Source organism: Oncorhynchus keta, chromosome 36 (assembly GCF_023373465.1).
Source record: "Oncorhynchus keta strain PuntledgeMale-10-30-2019 chromosome 36, Oket_V2, whole genome shotgun sequence".
In the NCBI taxonomy this organism is placed as follows: domain Eukaryota; kingdom Metazoa; phylum Chordata; class Actinopteri; order Salmoniformes; family Salmonidae; genus Oncorhynchus; species Oncorhynchus keta.
Window position 1 is genome coordinate 29,217,694 of NC_068456.1, and position 23,358 is coordinate 29,241,051.

The window sequence follows — 23,358 nt, forward strand, 5'->3', positions numbered from 1 at the left end:
CCTCCCTATGTCCTCTCCCCATCCCCCTCCTCCTCCCCTCTTCCACCTTCCTATGTCCTCTCCACCATCCCCCTCCCTCCTCCCCTATACCTCACCTCCCTATGTCCCCCCCCCTATACCCCACCACCCTATGTCCCCTCCCCTCCCTCCTCCCTATACCCCACCACCCTATGTCCCCTCCCCTCCCCTATTTCCCACCTCCCTATATTCTCTCCCTCCCTAAACCCCCTCCCTATATTCTCTCCCCTCCCCTAAACCCCCCCTCCTATATTCTCTCCCCCTCCCCTAAACCCCCTCCCTATATTCCCTCCCCTCCCTATACCCCACCACCCTATGTCCCCTCCTCCCTCCTCCCCTATATTCCACCACCCTATGTCCCCTCCCCTCCCTCCTCCCCTATACCCCACCACCCTATGTCCCTCCCCCCTATTTCCCACCTCCCTATATTCTCTCCCCCCTAACCCCCCTCCCTATATTCTCTCCCCTCCTCTAAACCCCCCCCTATATTCTCTCCCCCCTCCCCTAAACCCCCTCCCTATATTCCCTCCCTCCTCCCCCTATACCCCACCTCCCTATGTCCTCTCCCCATCCCCCTCCCTCCTCCCCTATACCTCCTATGTCCTCCCCCATCCCCCTCCTTCCTCCCCTATACCCCACCTCCCTATGTCCTCTCCCCATCCCCCTCCCCTCACCTATACCCACCTCCCTATGTCCTCTCCCACCATCCCCCTCCCTCCTCCCCTATAACTCACCTCCCTCCTCCCCCTCCCTCCTCCCCTATTTCCCACCTCCCCATATTCTCTCCCCCTCCCCTAAACCCCCCTCTCTATATTCTCTCCCCCTCCCCTAAACCCCCCTCCCTATATTCCCTCCTCCTCCCCTATATTCCACCACCCTATGTCCCCTCCCCTCCCTCCTCCCCTATACCCCACCACCCTATGTCCCTCCCCTCCCCTATTTCCCACCTCCCTATATTCTCTCCCCCCCTAATGTCCCCCCTCTCTATATTCTCTCCCCCTCCCCTAAACCCCCTCCCTATATTCCCTCCCCCTCCCCTATACCCCACTTCCCTATATCCTCTCCCCCTCCCTCCTCCCTATACCCCACCTCCCTATGTCCCTCCCCATCCCCCTCCCCTCCCTCCTCCCCCTCCCTCCTCCCCTATACCTCACCTCCCTATGTCCTCTCCTCCATCCCCCTCCCTCCTCCCCTATACCCACCTTCCTATGTCCTCTCCACCATCCCCCTCCCTCCTCCCTATACCTCACCTCCCTATGTCCCCCTCCCCTATACCCCACCACCCTATGTCCCCTCCCCTCCCTCCCCCTATACCCCACCACCCTATGTCCCCTCCCCTCCCTATTTCCCACCTCCCTATATTCTCTCCCCCTCCCCTAAACCCCCTCCCTATATTCTCTCCCCCCCTCCCCTAAACCCCCTCCCTATATTCTCTCCCTCCTCCCCTAAAACCCCCTCCCTATATTCCCTCCCCCCTCCCCTATACCCCACCACCCTATGTCCCCTCCCCCTCCCTCCTCCCCTATATTCCACCACCCTATGTCCCCTCCCCCCTCCCTCCTCCCCTATACCCCACCACCCTATGTCCCCCCCTCCCCTATTTCCCACCTCCCTATATTCTCTCCCCTCCCTAAACCCCCTCCCTATATTCTCTCCCCCTCCTCTAAACCCCCTCCCTATATTCTCTCCCCCTCCCTAAACCCCCTCCCTATATTCCCTCCCCCTCCCCTATACCCCACCACCCTATGTCCCCTCCCCTCCTCCTCCCCTATATTCCACCACCCTATGTCCCCTCCTCCCCTATTTCCCACCTCCCTATATTCTCTCCCCTCCCCCTAAACCCCCTCCCTATATTCTCTCCCCCTCCCTAAACCCCCTCCCTATATTCTCCCCCTCCCCTAAACCCCCTCCCTATATTCTCTCCCCTCCCCTAAACCCCCTCCCTATATTCCCTCCCCCCCCTATACCCCACTTCCCTATATCCTCTTCCTCCTCCCATAGAATCCCACCTCCCTATGTCCCCTCCCCTATACGCCATCTCCCAATGTCCCCTCCCCCGCCCTTATACCCCACCTCTCTATGTCCCCTCCCTATACCCCACCACCCTATTTCCCCTCCCCCCCTCCCCTATTTCCCACCTCCCTATATTCTCTCCCCTCCCCTAAACCCCGCTCCCTATATTCTCTCCCCCCCTAAACGCCCCTCCCTATATTCTCCCCTCCCTAAACCCCCTCCCTATATTCCCTCCTTCTCCCTATACCCCACCACCCTATGTCCCCTCCTCCCTCCTCCCCTATATTCCACCACCCTATGTCCCCTCCCCTCTCCTATTTCCCACCTCCCTATATTCTCTCCCCCTCCCCTAAACCCCCTCCCTATATTCTCTCCCCTCCCTAAACCCCCTCCCTATATTCTCTCCCCCTCCCCTAACCCCCCCTCCCTATATTCCCTCCCCCCCTCCCTATATTCCACCACCCTATGTCCCCTCCCCTCCCTCCTCCCCTATACCCCACCACCCTATGTCCCTCCCCTCCCCTATTTCCCACCTCCCTATATTCTCTCCCCTCCCTAAACCCCCTCCCTATATTCTCTCCCCCTCCTCCCTAAACCCCCTCCCTATATTCCTCTCCCCTCCCCTAAACCCCCTCCCTATATTCCCTCCCCCTCCCCTATACCCCACCACCCTATGTCCCCTCCCCTCCCCCTCCCCTATACCCCACGACCCTATGTCCCCTCCCCTCCCCTATTTCCCACATCCCTATATTCTCTCCCCCTCCCCTAAACCCCCTCCCTATATTCTCTCCCCCTCCCATAAACCCCCTCCCTATATTCTCTATCCCTCCCCTAAACCCCCTCCCTATATTCCCTCCCCTCCCCTATACCCCACTTCCCTATATCCTCTTCCTCCTCCCATAGAATCCCACCTCCCTATGTCCCCTCCCCTATACGCCACCTCCCAATGTCCCCTCAACCCCTCCCTTATACCCCACCTACCTATGTCCCCTGTCCCCTCCCCTATCCCCCACCTCCCAATGTCCCCTCCCCCTCCCTTATACCCCACCTACCTATGTCCCCTGTCCCCTCCCCTATATGCCACCTCCCAATGTCCCCTCCCCCTCCCTTATACCCCACCTACCTATGTCCCCTGTCCCCTCCCCTATACCCCACCTCCCGATGTCCCCCCCTCCCTTATGCCCCACCTACCTATCTCCCGTCCCGTCCCCTCCCCTATACCCCACCTCCCCATGTCCCCTCCCCTATGCCCCACCTCCCTATGCCCCCTCCCCTGTACCCCACCTCTCTATGTCCCCTCCCCTATACCCCACCTCCCTATGTCCCCTCCCCCTCCCTTATACCCCACCTCCCCATTTCCCCTCCCCTATACCCCACCTCCGTATGTCCCCTCCCCCTCCACTATACCCCACCTCCCTATGTCCCCTCCCCTATACCCCACCTCTCTATGTCCCCTCCCCTATTCCCCACCTCCCTATGTCCCCTCCCCCTCCCCTATACCCCACCTCCCTATGTCCTTTCCCCCTCCCCCTCTTCTATACCCAACCTCCCTATGTCCCCTCTCCCCTCCCCTCTCATCTCTTGGACATGAGATGTGTCACACAAGTGTGTGTGTGTGTGTGTGTGTGTGTGTGTGTGTGTGTGTGTGTGTGTGTGTGTGTGTGTGTGTGTGTGTGTGTGTGTGTGTGTGTGTGTGTGTGTGTGTGTGTGTGCTCACCCTGCTGTCCAGCTCAGAGGGGAACTTAGTCTGGAAGCGACAGGTAGTCCCTTGGCTGTAGTCTCTCTGGATGAAAACCTTGGTGGCTACAGACACACTGTGTCTCAACTCCTGTAGGTTATGGAACTATGGAGAGAGAGCGACAGAGAGAGGGGAGAGACGGGAGAGAGAGATGCAGAAAGCGGGAGGGAGAGAGGGGGAGCGAGAGAGACAGAGAAGGGGTGAGAGAGGCAGAGAGAGGGGAGAGACGGGAGAGAGACAGATACAAGGGGGAGGGAGAAAGGGGGAGCGAGAGAGAGAGAGACGGGAGAGAGAGACAGAGAGGGGGAAGGAGAGAGGGGGAGGGAGAGAGACAGAGAAGGGGAGAGAGAGGCAGAGAGAGGGAGAGAGAGAGACATAGGGAGACAGAGAGAGACAGAGAGGGGGAGAGAGAGGGGGAGAAGGACAGAGAGACAGAGAGGGGGAGAGAGAGGGGGAGAAGGACAGAGAGACAGAGAGAGACAGAGAGGGGGAGAGAGAGGGGGAGAAGGACAGCGAGAGACAGAGAGGGGGAGAGAGAGGGGGAGAAGGACAGAGAGAGACAGAGAGGGGGAGAGAGAGGGGGAGAAGGACAGAGAGAGACAGAGAGGGTAGTGTGAAATAAAGAGGGGCAAGGGAGAGAGGGAGAAGAACATCCAGACAATGCAGTACGGTCCCCTTAATGTCTCTCTCAGTGGCTGCAATCGCCTCTCCCTCCATCCCCCAATCCATCTCTCCCTCCATCCCTCTCTCCCTCAATCTCTCTGCCATCCCTCTCTCTCTCAGTGGCTCTAAATATAAGTTTGACTAACACTAACATGCCTCTCCCTTCGTCCCTCTCAAAGCTGCATTTGTACAACAGTAAGTAGGCCACTACTCATGAATTTATCATCTCTGCATTATTTCAAGAGGAAAAGAGAATAGAGGGGGATGAGAGAAGGAGAGGGAGAGAGAGAAGAGAGGGATGAGAGGAGGAGAGAAATAAGAGGGGGATGAGAGGAGGAGAGGGAGAGAGAGAAGAGAGGGATGAGAGGAGGAGAGAAATAAGAGGGGGATGAGAGGAGGAGAGGGAGAGAGAGAAGAGAGGGATGAGAGGAGGAGAGAAATAAGAGGGGGATGAGAGGAGGAGAGGGAGAGAGAAGAAAAGAGGGATGAGGGGAAGAGAGGGAGAGAGAGAAGATGGGGATGAGAGGAGAGGGAGAGAGAGAGAAGGCTGGATGAGAGGAAGAGAGAGAAGAGAGGTAGGCTCTGACAGCCCTCAGTCGGTCCCGTGAGATTAATCTTTCTTTCTCAAGCTCAGGTTTTTCTTCCTTCCATCTTTTTTTCTTCTCCATCCTTCTGTTGCTTGTTTACCACAACAAGCCTTCTTCTTTTCATTGTGAATGAAGAGGTAGATACAGGAATTTGAATTGCGTCAAATACAAAAGATCTTATGAAGCTTAAAATGGAAACTGTAAATGGTATTGTCAAGCTGCATACTACAGTTGTAGTTCAGGATATTCACATACTTGATGATAGGAATCTATGTACCTTTCCAATTGATTTATTTGCATTTTAAAGCAGCATTTAAAGCAGCAGCTACTCTTCCTGGGGTCCACACAACACATGAAACATGACATAATACAGATCATTTAAAAAAAAGAACAGATCGAGGACAGAACTACATCCATTTAAAAAAACACCCATAGCCTACATATCAATACACAAATAACAGGGGAGAGGCGTGTTGCTTTATCTGTTTTTTTAAACTAGGTTTGTTGTTCATTTGAGCAATATGAGATGGAATGGAGTTCCATTCAATTATGGCTCTATAAAATACTGTACGCTTTCTTGAATTTGTTCTGGATATACACCTTGAATTTGTTCTGGATATACACCTTGAATTTGTTCTGGATATACACCTTGAATTTGTTCTGGATATACACCTTGAATTTGTTCTGGATATACACCTTGAATTTGTTCTGGATATACACCTTGAATTTGTTCTGGATATACACCTTGAATTTGTTCTGGATATACATCTTGAATTTGTTCTGGATATACACCTTGAATTTGTTCTGGATATACACCTTGAATTTGTTCTGGATATACACCTGGAATTTGTTCTGGATATACACCTGGAATTTGTTCTGGATATACATCTTGAATTTGTTCTGGATATACACCTTGAATTTGTTCTGGATATACATCTTGAATTTGTTCTGGATATACATCTTGAATTTGTTCTGGATATACATCTTGAATTTGTTCTGGATATACACCTTGAATTTGTTCTGGATATACACCTTGAATTTGTTCTAGATATACACCTGGAATTTGTTCTGGGTATACACCTTGAATTTGTTCTAGATATACACCTGGAATTTGTTCTGGATATACACCTTGAATTTGTTCTAGATATACACCTGGAATTTGTTCTGGGTATACACCTTGAATTTGTTCTGGATATACACCTGGAATTTGTTCTGGATATACACCTGGAATTTGTTCTGGATATACATCTTGAATTTGTTCTGGATATACAACTTGAATTTGTTCTGGGTATACACCTTGAATTTGTTCTAGATATACACCTTGAATTTGTTCTGGATATACACCTTGAATTTGTTCTAGATACACACCTTGAATTTGTTCTGGATATACACCTTGAATTTGTTCTGGATATACATCTTGAATTTGTTCTAGATATACACCTTGAATTTGTTCTGGATATACACCTTGAATTTGTTCTGGATATACACCTGGAATTTGTTCTGGGTATACACCTTGAATTTGTTCTAGATATACACCTTGAATTTGTTCTGGATATACACCTTGAATTTGTTCTGGATATACACCTGGTATTTGTTCTGGATATACATCTTGAATTTGTTCTGGATATACATCTTGAATTTGTTCTGGATATACACCTTGAATTTGTTCTGGATATACACCTGGAATTTGTTCTGGATATACATCTTGAATTTGTTCTGGATATACATCTTGAATTTGTTCTGGATATACAACTTGAATTTGTTCTGGATATACACCTTGAATTTGTTCTGGATATACACCTTGAATTTGTTCTGGATATACACCTTGAATTTGTTCTGGATATACACCTTGAATTTGTTCTGGATATACACCTTGAATTTGTTCTGGATATACACCTGGAATTTGTTCTGGGTATACACCTTGAATTTGTTCTGGATATACACCTGGAATTTGTTCTGGGTATACACCTTGAATTTGTTCTGGATATACACCTGGAATTTGTTCTGGATATACACCTTGAATTTGTTCTGGATATACACCTGGAATTTGTTCTGGATATACACCTTGAATTTGTTCTGGATATACACCTGGAATTTGTTCTGGATATACACCTTGAATTTGTTCTGGATATACACCTGGAATTTGTTCTGGGTATACACCTTGAATTTGTTCTGGATATACATCTTGAATTTGTTCTAGATATACACCTTAAATTTGTTCTGGATATACACCTTGAATTTGTTCTGGATATACACCTGGAATTTGTTCTGGGTATACACCTTGAATTTGTTCTAGATATACACCTTGAATTTGTTCTGGATATACACCTTGAATTTGTTCTGGATATACACCTTGAATTTGTTCTGGATATACACCTGGAATTTGTTCTGGATATACATCTTGAATTTGTTCTGGATATACATCTTGAATTTGTTCTGGATATACACCTTGAATTTGTTCTGGATATACACCTGGAATTTGTTCTGGATATACATCTTGAATTTGTTCTGGATATACATCTTGAATTTGTTCTGGATATACAACTTGAATTTGTTCTGGATATACACCTTGAATTTGTTCTGGATATACAACTTGAATTTGTTCTGGATATACACCTTGAATTTTTTTCTGAATATACATCTTGAATTTGTTCTGGATATACACCTTGAATTTGTTCTGGATATACACCTGGAATTTGTTCTGGGTATACACCTTGAATTTGTTCTGGATATACACCTTGAATTTGTTCTGGATATACACCTGGAATTTGTTCTGGATATACACCTGGAATTTGTTCTGGATATACATCTTGAATTTGTTCTGGATATACACCTTGAATTTGTTCTGGATATACATATTGAATTTGTTCTGGATATACACCTGGAATTTGTTCTGGGTATACACCTTGAATTTGTTCTGGATATACACCTTGAATTTGTTCTGGATATACACCTGGAATTTGTTCTGGGTATACACCTTGAATTTGTTCTGGATATACACCTGGACTTTGTTCTGGATATACACCTTGAATTTGTTCTGGATATACACCTTGAATTTGTTCTGGATATACACCTTGAATTTGTTCTGGATATACACCTGGACTTTGTTTTGGGTATACACCTTGAATCTGTTCTGGATATACACCTTGAATTTGTTCTGGATATGCATCTTGAATTTGTTCTGGATATACACCTGGAATTTGTTCTGGATATACACCTGGAATTTGTTCTGGATATACACCTTGAATTTGTTCTGGATATACACCTGGAATTTGTTCTGGATATACACCTGGAATTTGTTCTGGATATACACCTTGAATTTGTTCTGGATATACACCTGGAATTTGTTCTGGATATACACCTTGAATTTGTTCTGGATATACACCTGGAATTTGTTCTGGATATACACCTGGAATTTGTTCTGGATATACACCTTGAATTTGTTCTGGATATACACCTGGAATTTGTTCTGGATATACACCTTGAATTTGTTCTGGATATACACCTGGAATTTGTTCTGGATATACACCTTGAATTTGTTCTGGATATACACCTGGAATTTGTTCTGGATATACACCTGGAATTTGTTCTGGATATACATCTTGAATTTGTTCTGGATATACACCTTGAATTTGTTCTGGATATACATATTGAATTTGTTCTGGATATACACCTGGAATTTGTTCTGGATATACACCTGGAATTTGTTCTGGGTATACACCTTGAATTTGTTCTGGATATACACCTGGACTTTGTTCTGGATATACACCTTGAATTTGTTCTGGATATACACCTTGAATTTGTTCTGGATATACACCTTGAATTTGTTCTGGATATACACCTTGAATTTGTTCTGGATATACACCTGGACTTTGTTTTGGGTATACACCTTGAATTTGTTCTGGATATACACCTTGAATTTGTTCTGGATATGCATCTTGAATTTGTTCTGGATATACACCTGGAATTTGTTCTGGATATACACCTGGATTTTGTTCTGGATATACACCTGAGCTGGTAGCCATCTGGTTGTCATCGTGTTAGATATAGATTGTCACAAGCCTGGGACATTCCGCGGTTCCAGCTACAAGGTCTAACCGCGTCACGGGCAGCGTTCAAGCCCTCAAGGAAACCCCGCTAGCTTGCTAGACAGCTAACCGTGGCAGTTATGCTAGCTGCTACGCCAAGCAGCTCATCAAACCCTTGGTCAGCAGGATCCCTGGACAGATTGCAGCGGTCCTAGCAACGGATTACCAACCGCGTTGAGGGATCCAAACTTAAAAGGTAGCTAGCTAGTAACCAACACTTTTTCAGAAACGTTCCAAACTTTCCAAAACAACAAACCGAGTTCTCCCTTATTCCGCGTTTATAAAAAAAGCATTAATTCATTCATCATGAATACAGAATAAAGTTCTGAAGATCTCATTAGCTTAGATTTTTTCCTTAGCCAATCAGCAGCTAAAGTCAAACACGTCTAATAGAAGTTACATCACATCATGCACAACGCTTGTCTTTTTAAAACAGGTTACATGGAAACAACCAAAACGCAGACTAGTTACAAAACAACCCCCCAACACACACTTGAACAAACAAACTCCCCCACACACACAAACACATTCTCTCGCTTCATCCCTCTCTCCCTCCATCCTTCTCTCCCTTCATCCCTCTCTCCCTCCATCCTTCTCTCCCTTCATCCCTCTCTCCCTCCATCCTTCTCTCCCTTCATCCCTCTCTCCCTCCACTCTTCTCTACCTTCATCCCTCTCTCCCTCCACCCTTCTCTACCTTCATCCCTCTCTCCCTCCATCCTTCTCTCCCTTCATCCCTCTCTCCCTCCACCCTTCTCTACCTTCATCCCTCTCTCCCTCCACCCTTCTCTCCCTTCATCCCTCTCTCCCTCCACCCTTCTCTCCCTTCATCCCTCTCTCCCTCCATCCTTCTCTCCCTTCATCCCTCTCTCCCTCCATCCTTCTCTGTCTTCATCCTTCTCTGCTTTCATCCTTCTCTCCCTCCACCCTTCTCTCCCTTCATCCCGCTTTCCTTTCATTGGCCTCACCTTCATTTCCTTCCCTTCTTCCTCCCTGTTTTGTCTGCCCAACTGCCTGTCTGCCCAACTGCCTGTCTGCCCAACTGCCTGTCTGCCCAACTGCCTGTCTGCCCAACTGCCCAACTGCCTGTCTGCCCAACTGCCTGTCTGCCCAACTGCCCGTCTGCCCGTCTGCCCGTCTGCCCATCCGCCCGTCCGCCCGTCCGTCCGCCCGTCCGCCCGTCCGTCCGTCCGTCCGTCTGTCTGTCTGTCTGTCCGTCCGTCTGTCTGACTGCCTGCCTGTTTGTCCCTGCCGATCTCTCTTTTTCTCCCCTTCTCCCTGTCTTAATCCCCCCCCCCCTCTCTCTCTCTCCCCTCTCTCTTTCCCCTCTACCCTCTCTGCCTCTCTCACTCCACACACGACACAAGACATACACATTGTTCCAAAAGGGTTCTTTGTGCACCCTCTCTCCTTTTCAACAACCAGCTTGTTCTGACTGCTTTCCTCTGGATGTTAGGCCTCAACTCGGAATGGTTAAAGTAAGGGTTAAGAGTTATAGTAAGGGTTAAGCGTTAAAGTAAGGGTTAAGAGTTAAAGTAAGGGTTAAGAGTTAAAGTAAGGGTTAAGAGTTAAAGTAAGGGTTAAGAGTTAAAGTAAGGGTTAAGAGTTAAAGTAAGGGTTAAGAGTTAAAGTAAGGGTTAAGAGTTAAAGTAAGGGTTAAGAGTTAAAGTAAGGGTTAAGAGTTAAAGTAAGGGTTAAGAGTTAAAGTAAGGGTTAAGAGTTAAAGTAAGGGTTAAGAGTTAAAGGAAGGGTTAAGAGTTAAAGTAAGGGTTAAGAGTTAAAGGAAGGGTTAAGAGTTAAAGTAAGGGTTAAGAGTTAAAGTAAGGATTAAGAGTTAAAGTAAGGGTTAAGAGTTAAAGTAAGGGTTAAGAGTTAAAGTAAGGGTTAAGAGTTAAAGTAAGGGTTAAGAGTTAAAGTAAGGGTTAAGAGTTAAAGTAAGGGTTAAGAGTTAAAGTAAGGGTTAAGAGTTAAAGTAAGGGTTAAGAGTTAAAGTAAGGGTTAAGAGTTAAAGTAAGGGTTAAGAGTTAAAGTAAGGGTTAAGAGTTAAAGTAAGGGTTAAGAGTTAAAGTAAGGGTTAAGAGTTAAAGTAAGGGTTAAGAGTTAAAGTAAGGGTTAAGAGTTAAAGTAAGGGTTAAGAGTTAAAGTAAGGGTTAAGAGTTAAAGTAAGGGTTAAGAGTTAAAGTAAGGGTTAAGAGTTAAAGTAAGGGTTAAGAGTTATAGTAAGGGTTAAGAGTTAAAGTAAGGGTTAAGAGTTAAAGTAAGGGTTAAGAGTTAAAGTAAGGGTTAAGGTTTGGGATAGTCTTAAACAAACAAAGGTGCAACCTTTGGAATCAGAGACAGATGCTTATGCTTGTCCACCATACCCGTCCACAAAACCCTTGCAAAACGGAACCCTACGTTCTCAGACATGGATGGACGTCGATTACTGACTTGTATCATGGGTGACCTGGCTGCTATATGAGCTGCATTTGAGACTCCAGTGGGTGATAGTTACAAACGGCAGCAGCCTGTTCACATTAAATATGTCATGGATAATTGATGGGTCTTGGACATGAGATGTGTCACCTGTGTGTGTGTGTGTGTGTGTGTGTGTGTGTGTGTGTGTGTGTGTGTGTGTGTGTGTGTGTGTGTGTGTGTGTGTGTGTGTGTGTGTGTGTGTGTGTGTGTGTGTGTGTGTGTTTGATGGACTACCAGAGAAAATCCGCACGGCTCTGCCATCGACTCGAAGGCCTGGAAACACAACATACCAAATCAAATCAAATCAAACCAAATCAAATTTTATTTGTCACATACACATGGTTAGCAGATGTTAATGCGAGTGTAGCGAAATGCTCGTTCTTCTAGTTCCGACAATGCAGTGATAACCAACAAGTAATCTAACTAACAATTCCAAAACTACTGTCTTATACACAGTGTAAGGGGATAAAGAATATGTACATAAGGATATATGAATGAGTGATGGTACAGCACAGCATACAGTAGATGGTATCGAGTACAGTATATACATATGAGATGAGTATGTAGACAAAGTAAACAAAGTGGCATAGTTAAAGTGGCTAGTGATACATGTATTACATAAGGATGCAGTCGATGATATAGAGTACAGTATATACGTATGCATATGAGATGAATAATGTAGGGTAAGTAACATTATATAAGGTAGCATTGTTTAAAGTGGCTAGTGATATATTTACATCATTTCCCATCAATTCCCATTATTAAAGTGGCTGGAGTTGGGTCAGTGTCAATGACAGTGTGTTGGCAGCAGCCACTCAATGTTAGTGGTGGCTGTTTAACAGTCTGATGGCCTTGAGATAGAAGCTGTTTTTCAGTCTCTCGGTCCCAGCTTTGATGCACCTGTACTGACCTCGCCTTCTGGATGATAACGGGGTGAACAGGCAGTGGTTCGGGTGGTTGATGTCCTTGATGATCTTTATGGCCTTCCTGTAAGATCGGGTGGTGTAGGTGTCCTGGAGGGCAGGTAGTTTTCCCCGGTGATGCGTTGTGCAGACCTCACTACCCTCTGGAGAGCCTTACGGTTGAGGGCGGAGCAGTTGTCGTACCAGGCGGTGGTGATACAGCCCGCCAGGATGCTCTCGATTGTGCATCTGTAGAAGTTTGTGAGTGCTTTTGGTGACAAGCCGAATTTCTTCAGCCTCCTGAGGTTGAAAAGGCGCTGCTGCGCCTTCTTCACGACGCTGTCAGTGTGAGTGTACCAATTCAGTTTGTCTGTGATGTGTATGCCGAGGAACTTAAAACTTGCTACCCTCTCCACTACTGTTCCATCGATGTGGATAGGGGGTGTTCCCTCTGCTGTTTCCTGAAGTCCACAATCATCTCCTTAGTTTTGTTGACGTTGAGTGTGAGGTTATTTTCCTGACACCACACTCCGAGGGCCCTCACCTCCTCCCTGTAGGCCGTCTCGTCGTTGTTGGTAATCAAGCCTACCACTGTTGTGTCGTCCGCAAACTTGATGATTGAGTTGGAGGCGTGCGTGGCCACGCAGTCGTGGGTGAACAGGGAGTACAGGAGAGGGCTCAGAACGCACCCTTGTGGGGCCCCCGTGTTGCGGATCAGCGGGGAGGAGATGTTGTTGCCTACCCTCACCACCTGGGGCGGCCCGTCAGGAAGTCCAGTACCCAGTTGCACAGGGCGGGGTCGGGAACCAGGGTCTCGAGCTTGATGACGAGCTTGGAGGGTGTTGAATGCCGAGCTGTAGTCGATGAACAGCATTCTCACATAGGTATTCCTCTTGTCCAGGTGGGTTAGGGCAGTGTGCAGTGTGGTTGAGATTGCATCGTCTGTGGACCTATTTGGGCGGTAAGCAAATTGGAGTGGGTCTAGGGTGTCAGGTAGGGTGGAGGTGATATGGTCCTTGACTAGTCTCTCAAAGCACTTCATGATGACGGAAGTGAGTGCTACGGGGCGGTAGTCGTTTAGCTCAGTTACCTTAGCTTTCTTGGGAACAGGAACAATGGTGGCCCTCTTGAAGCATGTGGGAACAGCAGACTGGTATAGGGATTGATTGAATATGTCCGTAAACACACCGGCCAGCTGGTCTGCGCATGCTCTGAGGAGCGGGCAAAAAAGTTATTTAGTCTGCCTGGGAGCAAGACATCCTGGTCCGTGACTGGGCTGGGTTTCTTCTTGTAGTCCGTGATTGACTGTAGACCCTGCCACATGCCTCTTGTGTCTGAGCCATTGAATTGAGATTCCACTTTGTCTCTGTACTGACGCTTAGCTTGTTTAATAGCCTTGCGGAGGGAATAGCTGCATTGTTTATATTCGGACATGTTACCAGACACCTTGCCTTGATTAAAAGCAGTGGTTCGCACTTTCAGTTTCACGCGAATGCTGCCATCAATCCACAGTTTCTGGTTAGGGAATGTTTTTATCGTTGCTATGGGAACGACATCTTCGACGCACGTTCTAATGAACTCGCACACCGAATCAGCGTATTCGTCAATATTTTTATCTGACGCAATACGAAACATGTCCCAGTCCACGTGATGGAAGCAGTCTTGGAGTGTGGAGTCAGCTTGGTCTGACCAGCGTTGGACAGACCTCAGCGTGGGAGCCTCTTGTTTTAGTTTCTGCCTGTAGGCAGGGATCAGCAAAATGGAGTCGTGGTCAGCTTTTCCGAAAGGGGGCGGGGCAGGGCCTTATATGCGTCGCGGAAGTTAGAGTAACAATGATCCAAGGTTTTACCACCCCTGGTTGCGCAATCGATATGCTGATAAAATTTAGGGAGTCTTGTTTTCAGATTAGCTTTCTTAAAATCACCAGCTACAATGAATGCAGCCTCCGGATAAATGGTTTCCAGTTTGCAAAGAGTTAAATAAAGTTCGTTCAGAGCCATCGATGTGTCTGCTTTGGGGGGATATATACGGCTGTGATTATAATCGAAGAGAATTCTCTTGGAAGATAATGCGGTCTACATTTGATTGTGAGGAATTCTAAATCAGGTGAACAGAAGGATTTGAGTTCCTGTATGTTTCCTTCATCACACCATGTCTCGTTAGTCATGAGGCATACGCCCCGCCACTCTTCTTACCAGAAAGATGTTTGTTTCTGTCGGCGCGATGCGTGGAGAAACCCGTTGGCTGCACCACATCGGATAGCGTCTCTCCAGTGAGCCATGTTTCCGTGAAGCAGAGAACATTGCAGTCTCTGATGTCCCTCTGGAATGCCACCCTTGCTCGGATTTCGTCAACCTTGTTGTCAAGAGACTGGACATTGGCAAGAAGAATGCTGGGGAGTGGTGCGCGATGTGCCCGTGTCCTGAGTCTGACCAGAAGACCGCCTCGTTTCCCTCTTTTTCGGAGTCGTTTTCTTGGGTCGCTCCATGCGATCCATTCCGTTGTCCTGTTTGTAAGGCAGAACACAGGATCCGCGTCGCGGAAAACATATTCTTGGTCGTACTGATGGTGAGTTGACGCTGATCTTATATTCAGTAGTTCTTCTCGACTGTATGTAATGAAACCTAAGATGACCTGGGGTACTAATGTAAGAAATAACACGTAAAAAAACAAAAAACTGCATAGTTTCCTAGGAACGCGAAGCGAGGCGGCCATCTCTGTCGGCGCCGGAAGTACCAATCTGACAGCTCAGTGTTCGGCTCCACTGCCTGACTTACATGGTCAGAAACCCTATCTCACGCTGGGCTCCACAAACCAGTGGGTCTGACAGAACACAGAATACAGTCTGACAAGGCCTAGGAGTCTCTGAGCAACAACTGTGCTTGTTACAGTGGACAGCAAAGACCTTGACACCCCCCTCCCCCACATACGCACACACAAGAGCGCTAACCAGCTGGCCAGGTCAGAGAGTGGGACCGCCTGAGACAAAATACCCACACTAACATATTGTATACTACATACTTACTGAGTATATACTACATACTATATACTATTAGTTCAATTTAGTATACTGTAAACAAACAGTATCCTTTCAGTTGAGCTTTGCCTGTCTACCGGAAGTTGATGCTGTTGCTATGCAACCTCTTGCTAGCTTGTTAGCATAACAAATGACAAACTAGACATTTTACGACTTCGGGTATGTTATTAAATTCAATCTGGAGTGCCAGAGTGAGCTCTGGGCGTTCGTAATTTCAGAGCGTTGTCAGATTGTCCGTTTGTGAATTCGTAGGGTTCAGAGCGGACACTGGATGCTCTGGTACACTCAGACGAGAGTGCTCTGAAACCAGAGTAGATAACCAGAGAGAATTTAGAAATGCACCCGAATCTCCATTGAGAACGCACAATGACTTTACCACTTAGCTAAACTAAGAATGACAGGAATAATCAAGTCAATAAATGTTGGGTAGTTAGTTAGATATGATGTAGTTAAAATACTGGCAAGTTATGTATTAGTAGCCAACTAACGTTAGGTAGCTAGCTAACATACTGTTGTAATGAAATGCTATTTGTTTCATAAGGAAAGCATAGCCAACAAATTGTCAGTCAATGTAACTTATTTGAAAAGTCATTACTTTATGACATTGCTGAACATTTTGTTAACATTTTTCATAATTCATTAAAGCAATACATTTGTATCCGCTCTCGTTGAACATATTTCCGCCATTTTCTTTAAATCTGAAAACGTTGTGAAGCCATGCCCATTTTCTGAAGAATTGCATTATGGGCCCCAAAAACACGGAAATGGGCCCTAGTGTCCACTGCTTGTATAGATTATGGGCCCTAGTGTCCACTGCTTGTATACATTATGGGCCTAGTGTCCACTGCTTGTATACATTATGGGCCCTAGTGTCCACTGCTTGTATACATTATGGTCCCTAGTGTCCACTGCTTGTATACATTATGGGCCCTAGTGTCCACTGCTTGTGTACATTATGGCCCTAGTGTCCACTGCTTGTATACATTATGGTCCCTAGTGTCCACTGCTTGTATACATTATGGGCCCTAGTGTCCACTGCTTGTATACATTATGGGCCCTAGTGTCCACTGCTTGTATACATTATGGTCCCTAGTGTCCACTGCTTGTATACATTATGGGCCCTAGTGTCCACTGCTTGTATACATTATGGGCCTAGTGTCCACTGCTTGTATACATTATGGGCCCTAGTGTCCACTGCTTGTATACATTATGGGCCCTAGTGTCCACTGCTTGTATACATTATGGGCCCTAGTGTCCACTGCTTGTATACATCATGGTCCCTAGTGTCCACTGCTTGTATACATTATGGGCCCTAGTGTCCACTGCTTGTGTACATTATGGCCCTAGTGTCCACTGCTTGTATACATTATGGTCCCTAGTGTCCACTGCTTGTATACATTATGGGCCTAGTGTCCACTGCTTGTATACATTATGGTCCCTAGTGTCCACTGCTTGTATACTTCTTATTTTGGCAAATGTAGTATGACATCCTTGACCTTTAACCATTCCAAGTTCAATCTATACTATGACCAATAAACATACTACATACTTACATTTACATCACAAAAAGTAGGATTAATGCAGTTAGTATGAGTATTCGAACATACAGTACCATAGGACAGTCACCCCATCAGACAGTGACATCAGACAACCAGGACAGTCACCCCATCAGACAACCAGGACAGTCACCCCATCAGACAGTGACATCAGACAACCAGGACAGTCACCCCATCAGACAGTGACATCAGACAACCAGGACAGTCACCCCATCAGACAGTGACATCAGACAACCAGGACAGTCACCCCATCAGACAGTGACATCAGACAACCAGGACAGTCACCCCATCAGACAGTGACATCAGACAACCAGGACAGTCACCCCATCAGACAACCAGGACAGTCACTCCATCAGACAACCAGGACAGTCACCCCATCAGACAGTGACATCAGACAACCAGGAAAGTCACCCCATCAGACAACCAGGAAAGTCACCCCATCAGACAGTGACATCAGATAACCAGGACAGTCACCCCATCAGACAGTGACATCAGACAACCAGGAAAGTCACCCCATCAGACAGTGACATCAGACAACCAGGAAAGTCACCCCATCAGACAGTAACTTCTGACAACCAGGACAGTCACCCCATCAGACAACCAGGAAAGTCACCCCATCAGACTGTGACATCAGATAACCAGGACAGTCACCCCATCAGACAACCAGGAAAGTCACCCCATCAGACAGTGACATCAGACAACCAGGACAGTCACCCCATCAGACAACCAGGAAAGTCACCCCATCAGACAGTGACATCAGACAACCAGGACAGTCACCCCATCAGACAACCAGGAAAGTCACCCCATCAGACAGTGACATCAGACAACCAGGACAGTCACCCCATCAGACAACCAGGAAAGTCACCCCATCAGACAACCAGGAAAGTCACCCCATCAGACAACCAGGAAAGTCACCCCATCAGACAACCAGGAAATCACCCCATCAGACAGCGACAGGCAAACAGTCAGAGCACATCCCTGCTGGCATTACAACTTGCTAAAAATAACACAGCCTCACACACCCGCAGACACACACACACACACACACACACACACACACACACACACACACACACACACACACACACACACACACACACAGTTAGTTAGTTAGAGGAATTTGTTTGTGAACGGTGTGTGTTTGTGTGTGAGTTGTTGATGCTGTTAGTTAGAGGACACAGCATCACAGCACATCCAGGCTAGGGAGTATAGGCAGCTGGAATCCTGTTGAAATCCTGTTCAGATGATCTAGGGATTAGTGTTGAAATCCTGTTCAGATGATCTAGGGATTAGTGTTGAAATCCTGTTCAGATGATCTAGGGATTAGTGTTGAAATCCTGTTCAGATGATTTAGGGATCAGTGTTGAAATCCTGTTCAGATGACTTAGACATGAGTGTTGAAATCCTGTTCAGATTCCTGGTGTGACCAACCTGGTGCTGAACACAGATGATCTACACATTTCAAGACTGTTTACACCACTGACCAAGAGCCAAGTCTGCACAAGTCTTCAGGTTTTAGGCCAGGTTACTCTTTAGGTTTTAGGCCAGGTAACTTTTCAGGTTTTAGATCAGGCTACTATATAGGTTTTAGGCCAGGTTACACTTCAAGTGAGTATGCTTCGTCTTCAAAAAAGTATGAAAATATATGCACTCAACACTGTATGTCTCTCTGGATAAGAGGGTCTGCTAAATGCCTAGTATGTAATGTAAAATGTCATGTAAAATGTCTAACCCAGAATCTCATTTAGAACTCAGCCAGCTCTGCATAGCAATGTATTAACATTTCCAGAGTATGCATAATATAATGACAAATGTGACCACATACACACACGCGCACACACACACAAACACACCCACACACACACACTCACACAGACACATCTTTGCCTCTGTCCATTTCCAGAGTATACATAATATAATGGGAAATGTGACCACACACACACACACATACTCACACAGACACATCTTTGCCTCTGTCCATGGTGCTGATCATTATATGGTGGAGTGACCTCTAGCTGCGTGTACCCATCCGACCAACCAAGTTGGAGTCATGGAGGGACACAGACATACGTTCAAGAAATGTAGCCTTGATTAAGATTCATACATTGATATGCACCTTGGATAACGGAATTGACAGTTACTCTTTCTTTGACATTCGGAACATACAGTGGTCTATCGGTGAAAGAAAAAGAGCGACTGTCTTTATATTTGGCCGATAGGTAAAATATTATGCAGTTTGCTGCCAGCTGCCTTCTTGTTGTTGATCCCCGTTTCCTCCGCGTTAAAACGTCCCTCCCGCCACCGAATGATACAGTGCACCAGGTGTTGGCTACTTCGTTGTTCATTCAAACAGCCCGTATCTCCTCGGTTGAATCAAAGGCACAGCAAGGATAAACTGCATATCGCTATCAGACGAACCAAATGAGACAAAATCAACCTTCCATTCCGTTTCTCTCACAATTAGAAAAAATATATACATTTCCATTCATTATTACCCACAAGAACGAAGACGTTAAATTAGCCGAAATTGTTACCTCAGTCGACATGTTGCCATGAGACGGTGCAGGATCTGTCCCGTGCTGAAATCTTCTGCTCTTGGGACTGCACGGCTCGAGCTTCGCGGGAGGGCGGGAACGCACTAGCGAGGCTCGAGTGTGTGTCGTGTATGTGTGTGTGTGTGTGTGTGTGTGAGTGAGTGAGTGAGTGAGTGAGTGAGTGAGTGAATAAGAAGAGAGAGAGAGAGAGAGAGAGAGAGAGAGAGAGAGAGAGAGAGAGAGAGAGAGAGAGAGAGAGAGAGAGAGAGAGAGAGAGAGAGAGAGAGAGAGAGAGAGAGAGAGAGAGAGAGAGAGAGAGAGAGAGAGAGAGAGAGAGAGAGAGAGAGAGAGAGAGAAAGAGAGAGAGAGAGAGAGAGAGAGATGATCTGGGGTGAGTGGTTGGTAATTGGGTCATTACAAAACGTGGATAGTTTATAATTATACCAATGATGGAGAAGAAAGAGAATTTCTGAGATATGAAAGAGCAGACAGGAGTCTTCAAAGAAAGGATGCTGTGTAACAATATATCACTGATTCCTCTGTGTAAAAAACAGAGGTCATTTTTATTTTACCCTTTGTGGTTTCCCACGTTTATTAATAATTAATAGGAAATGCCTGCTTTTCCATCCTTCTCTCCATCCTTCTCTCCATTAGCTGTAAACAACAACAACCGTTATCTCCTGCTGTTTCCTTGATAACTCAGTCAAGCACAAAGACTGAGAGAGAAACTTGAGGCAACAATCATCAACAATCAACATTGCTGTGTTCGTGTTGAATTGGACTGATTTGCAAGTTCTCTCTGAAAAATGTAGTTCATTTAATCTGATTTCCATAAGGTTCCATTACTTTGTCCACATCTGAACACGCAAAAAACATTTAGATGATTTTCATTACATTTTGGGTGTTATATTTAACTTGTGTACACCTGTGGTGTTCCCTTTGACCAGTCATTAGAAATGAATGGGTGAGACTACAATTAGTGTATGAAATTGAGTTCAGGCACGTGCCCATTCATCAGATGGACACACTTCCTCTCCCAGACCCCCACATGATAAGGTATGTAGATGGAGACAGAAAACACAAACTTAGCTTCCCCTTCTTAGCTTCCATGGCAACCCCCATGGGAACCTTTCCCCAATAGAATCTTTCCCCGAGGGAACCCCGCCTGTTGGCATTCTCACAAACAATCACAACATTGTTTCAATAATATATAGAACTTTTCTTGCAGCTCTGGTATATAAAGCTTTTTTGAGGCATTGCTCACAATTCATTCTGTGGCAGCACAATGACCAAACTATATACTGTATGTGAGGCTCTTGTGTAACGGCATTCGAGAGAAGAAGGTGAGGACCAAGGTGCAGCTTGCTACGTGTTCATAATTATTTTAATAGAACACTGAAAATACAAAAACAACAACGTGAACAAACGAAACCGAAACAGTTCTGTCTGGTACAGATACGACACAGAAAACAACTACCCAAAACCAGGCTGCCTAAGTATGGTTCCCAATCAGGGACAACGATTGACAGCTGCCTCTGATTGGGAACCATACCAGGCCAAGCACATCGAAATACAAACATAGAATAAAACATAGAAGCCCACCACAACTCACCCCCTGACCATCCTAAAGCAGAGACATACAAAAGGAACTAAGGTCAGGATGTGACATCTTGATCATATCTTTAATCATGACACTGGTGAGGAGGAGAGAGTCCTTGTTAAACTTTGACACAAAGTGGTCTGTGATAAATAGCACAATATGTTTCATCTGAGTGTTTTTTATAGTCAAAATAATTCATACATTATGCTTTTTTAAAACTCAAAATCGAGTTGTATGAGCTCAGGTCAATGAGGTCAACAAGCCATGAATAGCAAACAGAAGTTCAAAACTTGGAATGTTCACAAGAACTTAACTTGATAAAAATATCTAACACAACATTAGGTGATAATATATGTATGATTGATTGTGTTGACAGTATAACGTAGTCAAGCACAAACACTGAGGGAGAAACGTTAGACAGCTATAATTTCCATTTACAGTTTTTTCCAACTGCTTACACACAAAATCTTTTCATGTCACACGATTTTTGAAACATCTCACTCAAAGTGCAAAACTACACACCAAATATCCAAAACCATAAGTTATTTCTCAGCCTTTGACTCAGTTGTCAATTGCATAAAACACTTTTTTCAAAATACTACACACAATTCTCTACCTAAAACACAAAAATCTAACAGGAAGAGACTTGCTTTCCTTTTCCAAACACAACCAATCAAAATGCTACACTTATTCACCAGGTCACACACACACTCCTCACATGTGCAAACACTAATAGCTTAACTGATCACTAACCAATCACTGCTTTACTGTAGTATAGGCCTATAAATAGGTCAAAGGTCAGATTACCTGTTTTGAACAATGGATGCCAACAATGGACAGAGAGCAAGAGGAGTAGGAGGGAGAAGAAGAGGACGAGGACGAGGGCAAAGAAGAGAAGGAAGGAGAGGCATCTCTAATGAGATTAGGGAAACATTTGTTGATTATGTGATCAACCACGGTCTGACCATGCGAGAGGCTGGACTGAGAGTCCAGCCCAATTTGAGTCGATTTACAGTGGCGTCCATAATTCGAACCTTCAGAAATGAGAACAGGTATGCAACTATCTAATGACTCTTTTAGCATTACAGTAATGTACTGCAAAATACGTATGACTTCATAGTATTGCATAAACATTTGTAACTCTAAGCCATCCATTTACTGCACTGAATTGAAGGAATGAGGTTGGTTATCATGCTGTACTACATTTTTTTGTACATTGTTTACAGTTCCTATGCTGAACACATACTGTGTTTGAATTCTGTACAGAGTGGAAAGGCAAAGACATCATGGAGGACGAGGACGCTTGTTTACAGATGTACAAGAGACTGCAATTATAAATATGGTTTTGGCCAACAATGCAATTAGGATTCGAGAGATAAGAGAGCATATCTTGAATAATGACACCATATTTAACAACATCAATGCTGTAAGCCTGTCGACCATACAACACATCCTCCAACGGCACCGAGTGACGATGAAACAACTTTACAAGGTGCCATTTGAGAAAAACTCTGACAGTCAAGAATATGCGACATGACTTTGTAGAAGTATGTATGCAACACTACTCCCAGGACTTCAGACATACCATATTTACTCATCTGTATATCCTTTTGTCTGTTACAGAGAGTATTGGAGCTGGATGCACATGTAATTCGCCATTAATCTATTTATGTGGATGAGGTTGGCTTCAACCTCACCAAAACCAGGCGCCGCGGAAGAAATGTAATAGGAAAGAGGGCAATTACCAATTTCTAAATCCCATAGAGGAATTCTTCTCAGCCTGGCGCTGGAAAGTGTATGATCGCCAACCCTATGCCCGCATGCCACTTCTCCAGGCAATGGAGGACACATGGGGGACATAGAGGTTGGATACACCATGCTAGGAGATACTTCCCTCCATGTGGGGACATAGAGGTTGCCTCTGTCCAGGGTTGGATACGCCATGCTAGGAGATACTTCCCTCCATGTGGGGACATAGAGGTTGTCTCTGTCCAGGGTTGGATATGCCATGCTAGGAGATACTTCCTCCATGTGGGGACATAGAGGTTGCCTCTGTCCAGGGTTAGATATGCCATGCTAGGAGATACTTCCCTCCATGTGGGGACATAGAGGTTGCCTCTGTCCAAGGTGGGATACGCCACACTAGGAGATACTTCCCTCCATGTG

The 23,358-nt window shown here is 45.8% G+C and overlaps 1 protein-coding gene across 1 annotated transcript in view; it reads right to left on the minus strand.

Annotated features, from left to right (window-relative positions):
- Positions 1-19,604, minus strand: part of LOC118376962 (golgin subfamily A member 7B-like) — a 30,801-nt gene extending 11,197 nt beyond the window's left edge. Inside the window, exons 1-2 of the mRNA XM_052498258.1 lie at positions 19,593-19,604; positions 3,749-3,874 (exon numbers count right to left, since the gene is read on the minus strand). Coding sequence (XP_052354218.1) covers positions 3,749-3,874; positions 19,593-19,604 — 138 coding nt within the window. The remainder of the gene's footprint in view (positions 1-3,748; positions 3,875-19,592) is intronic.
- Between the last annotated feature and the right edge of the window lie 3,754 nt (positions 19,605-23,358).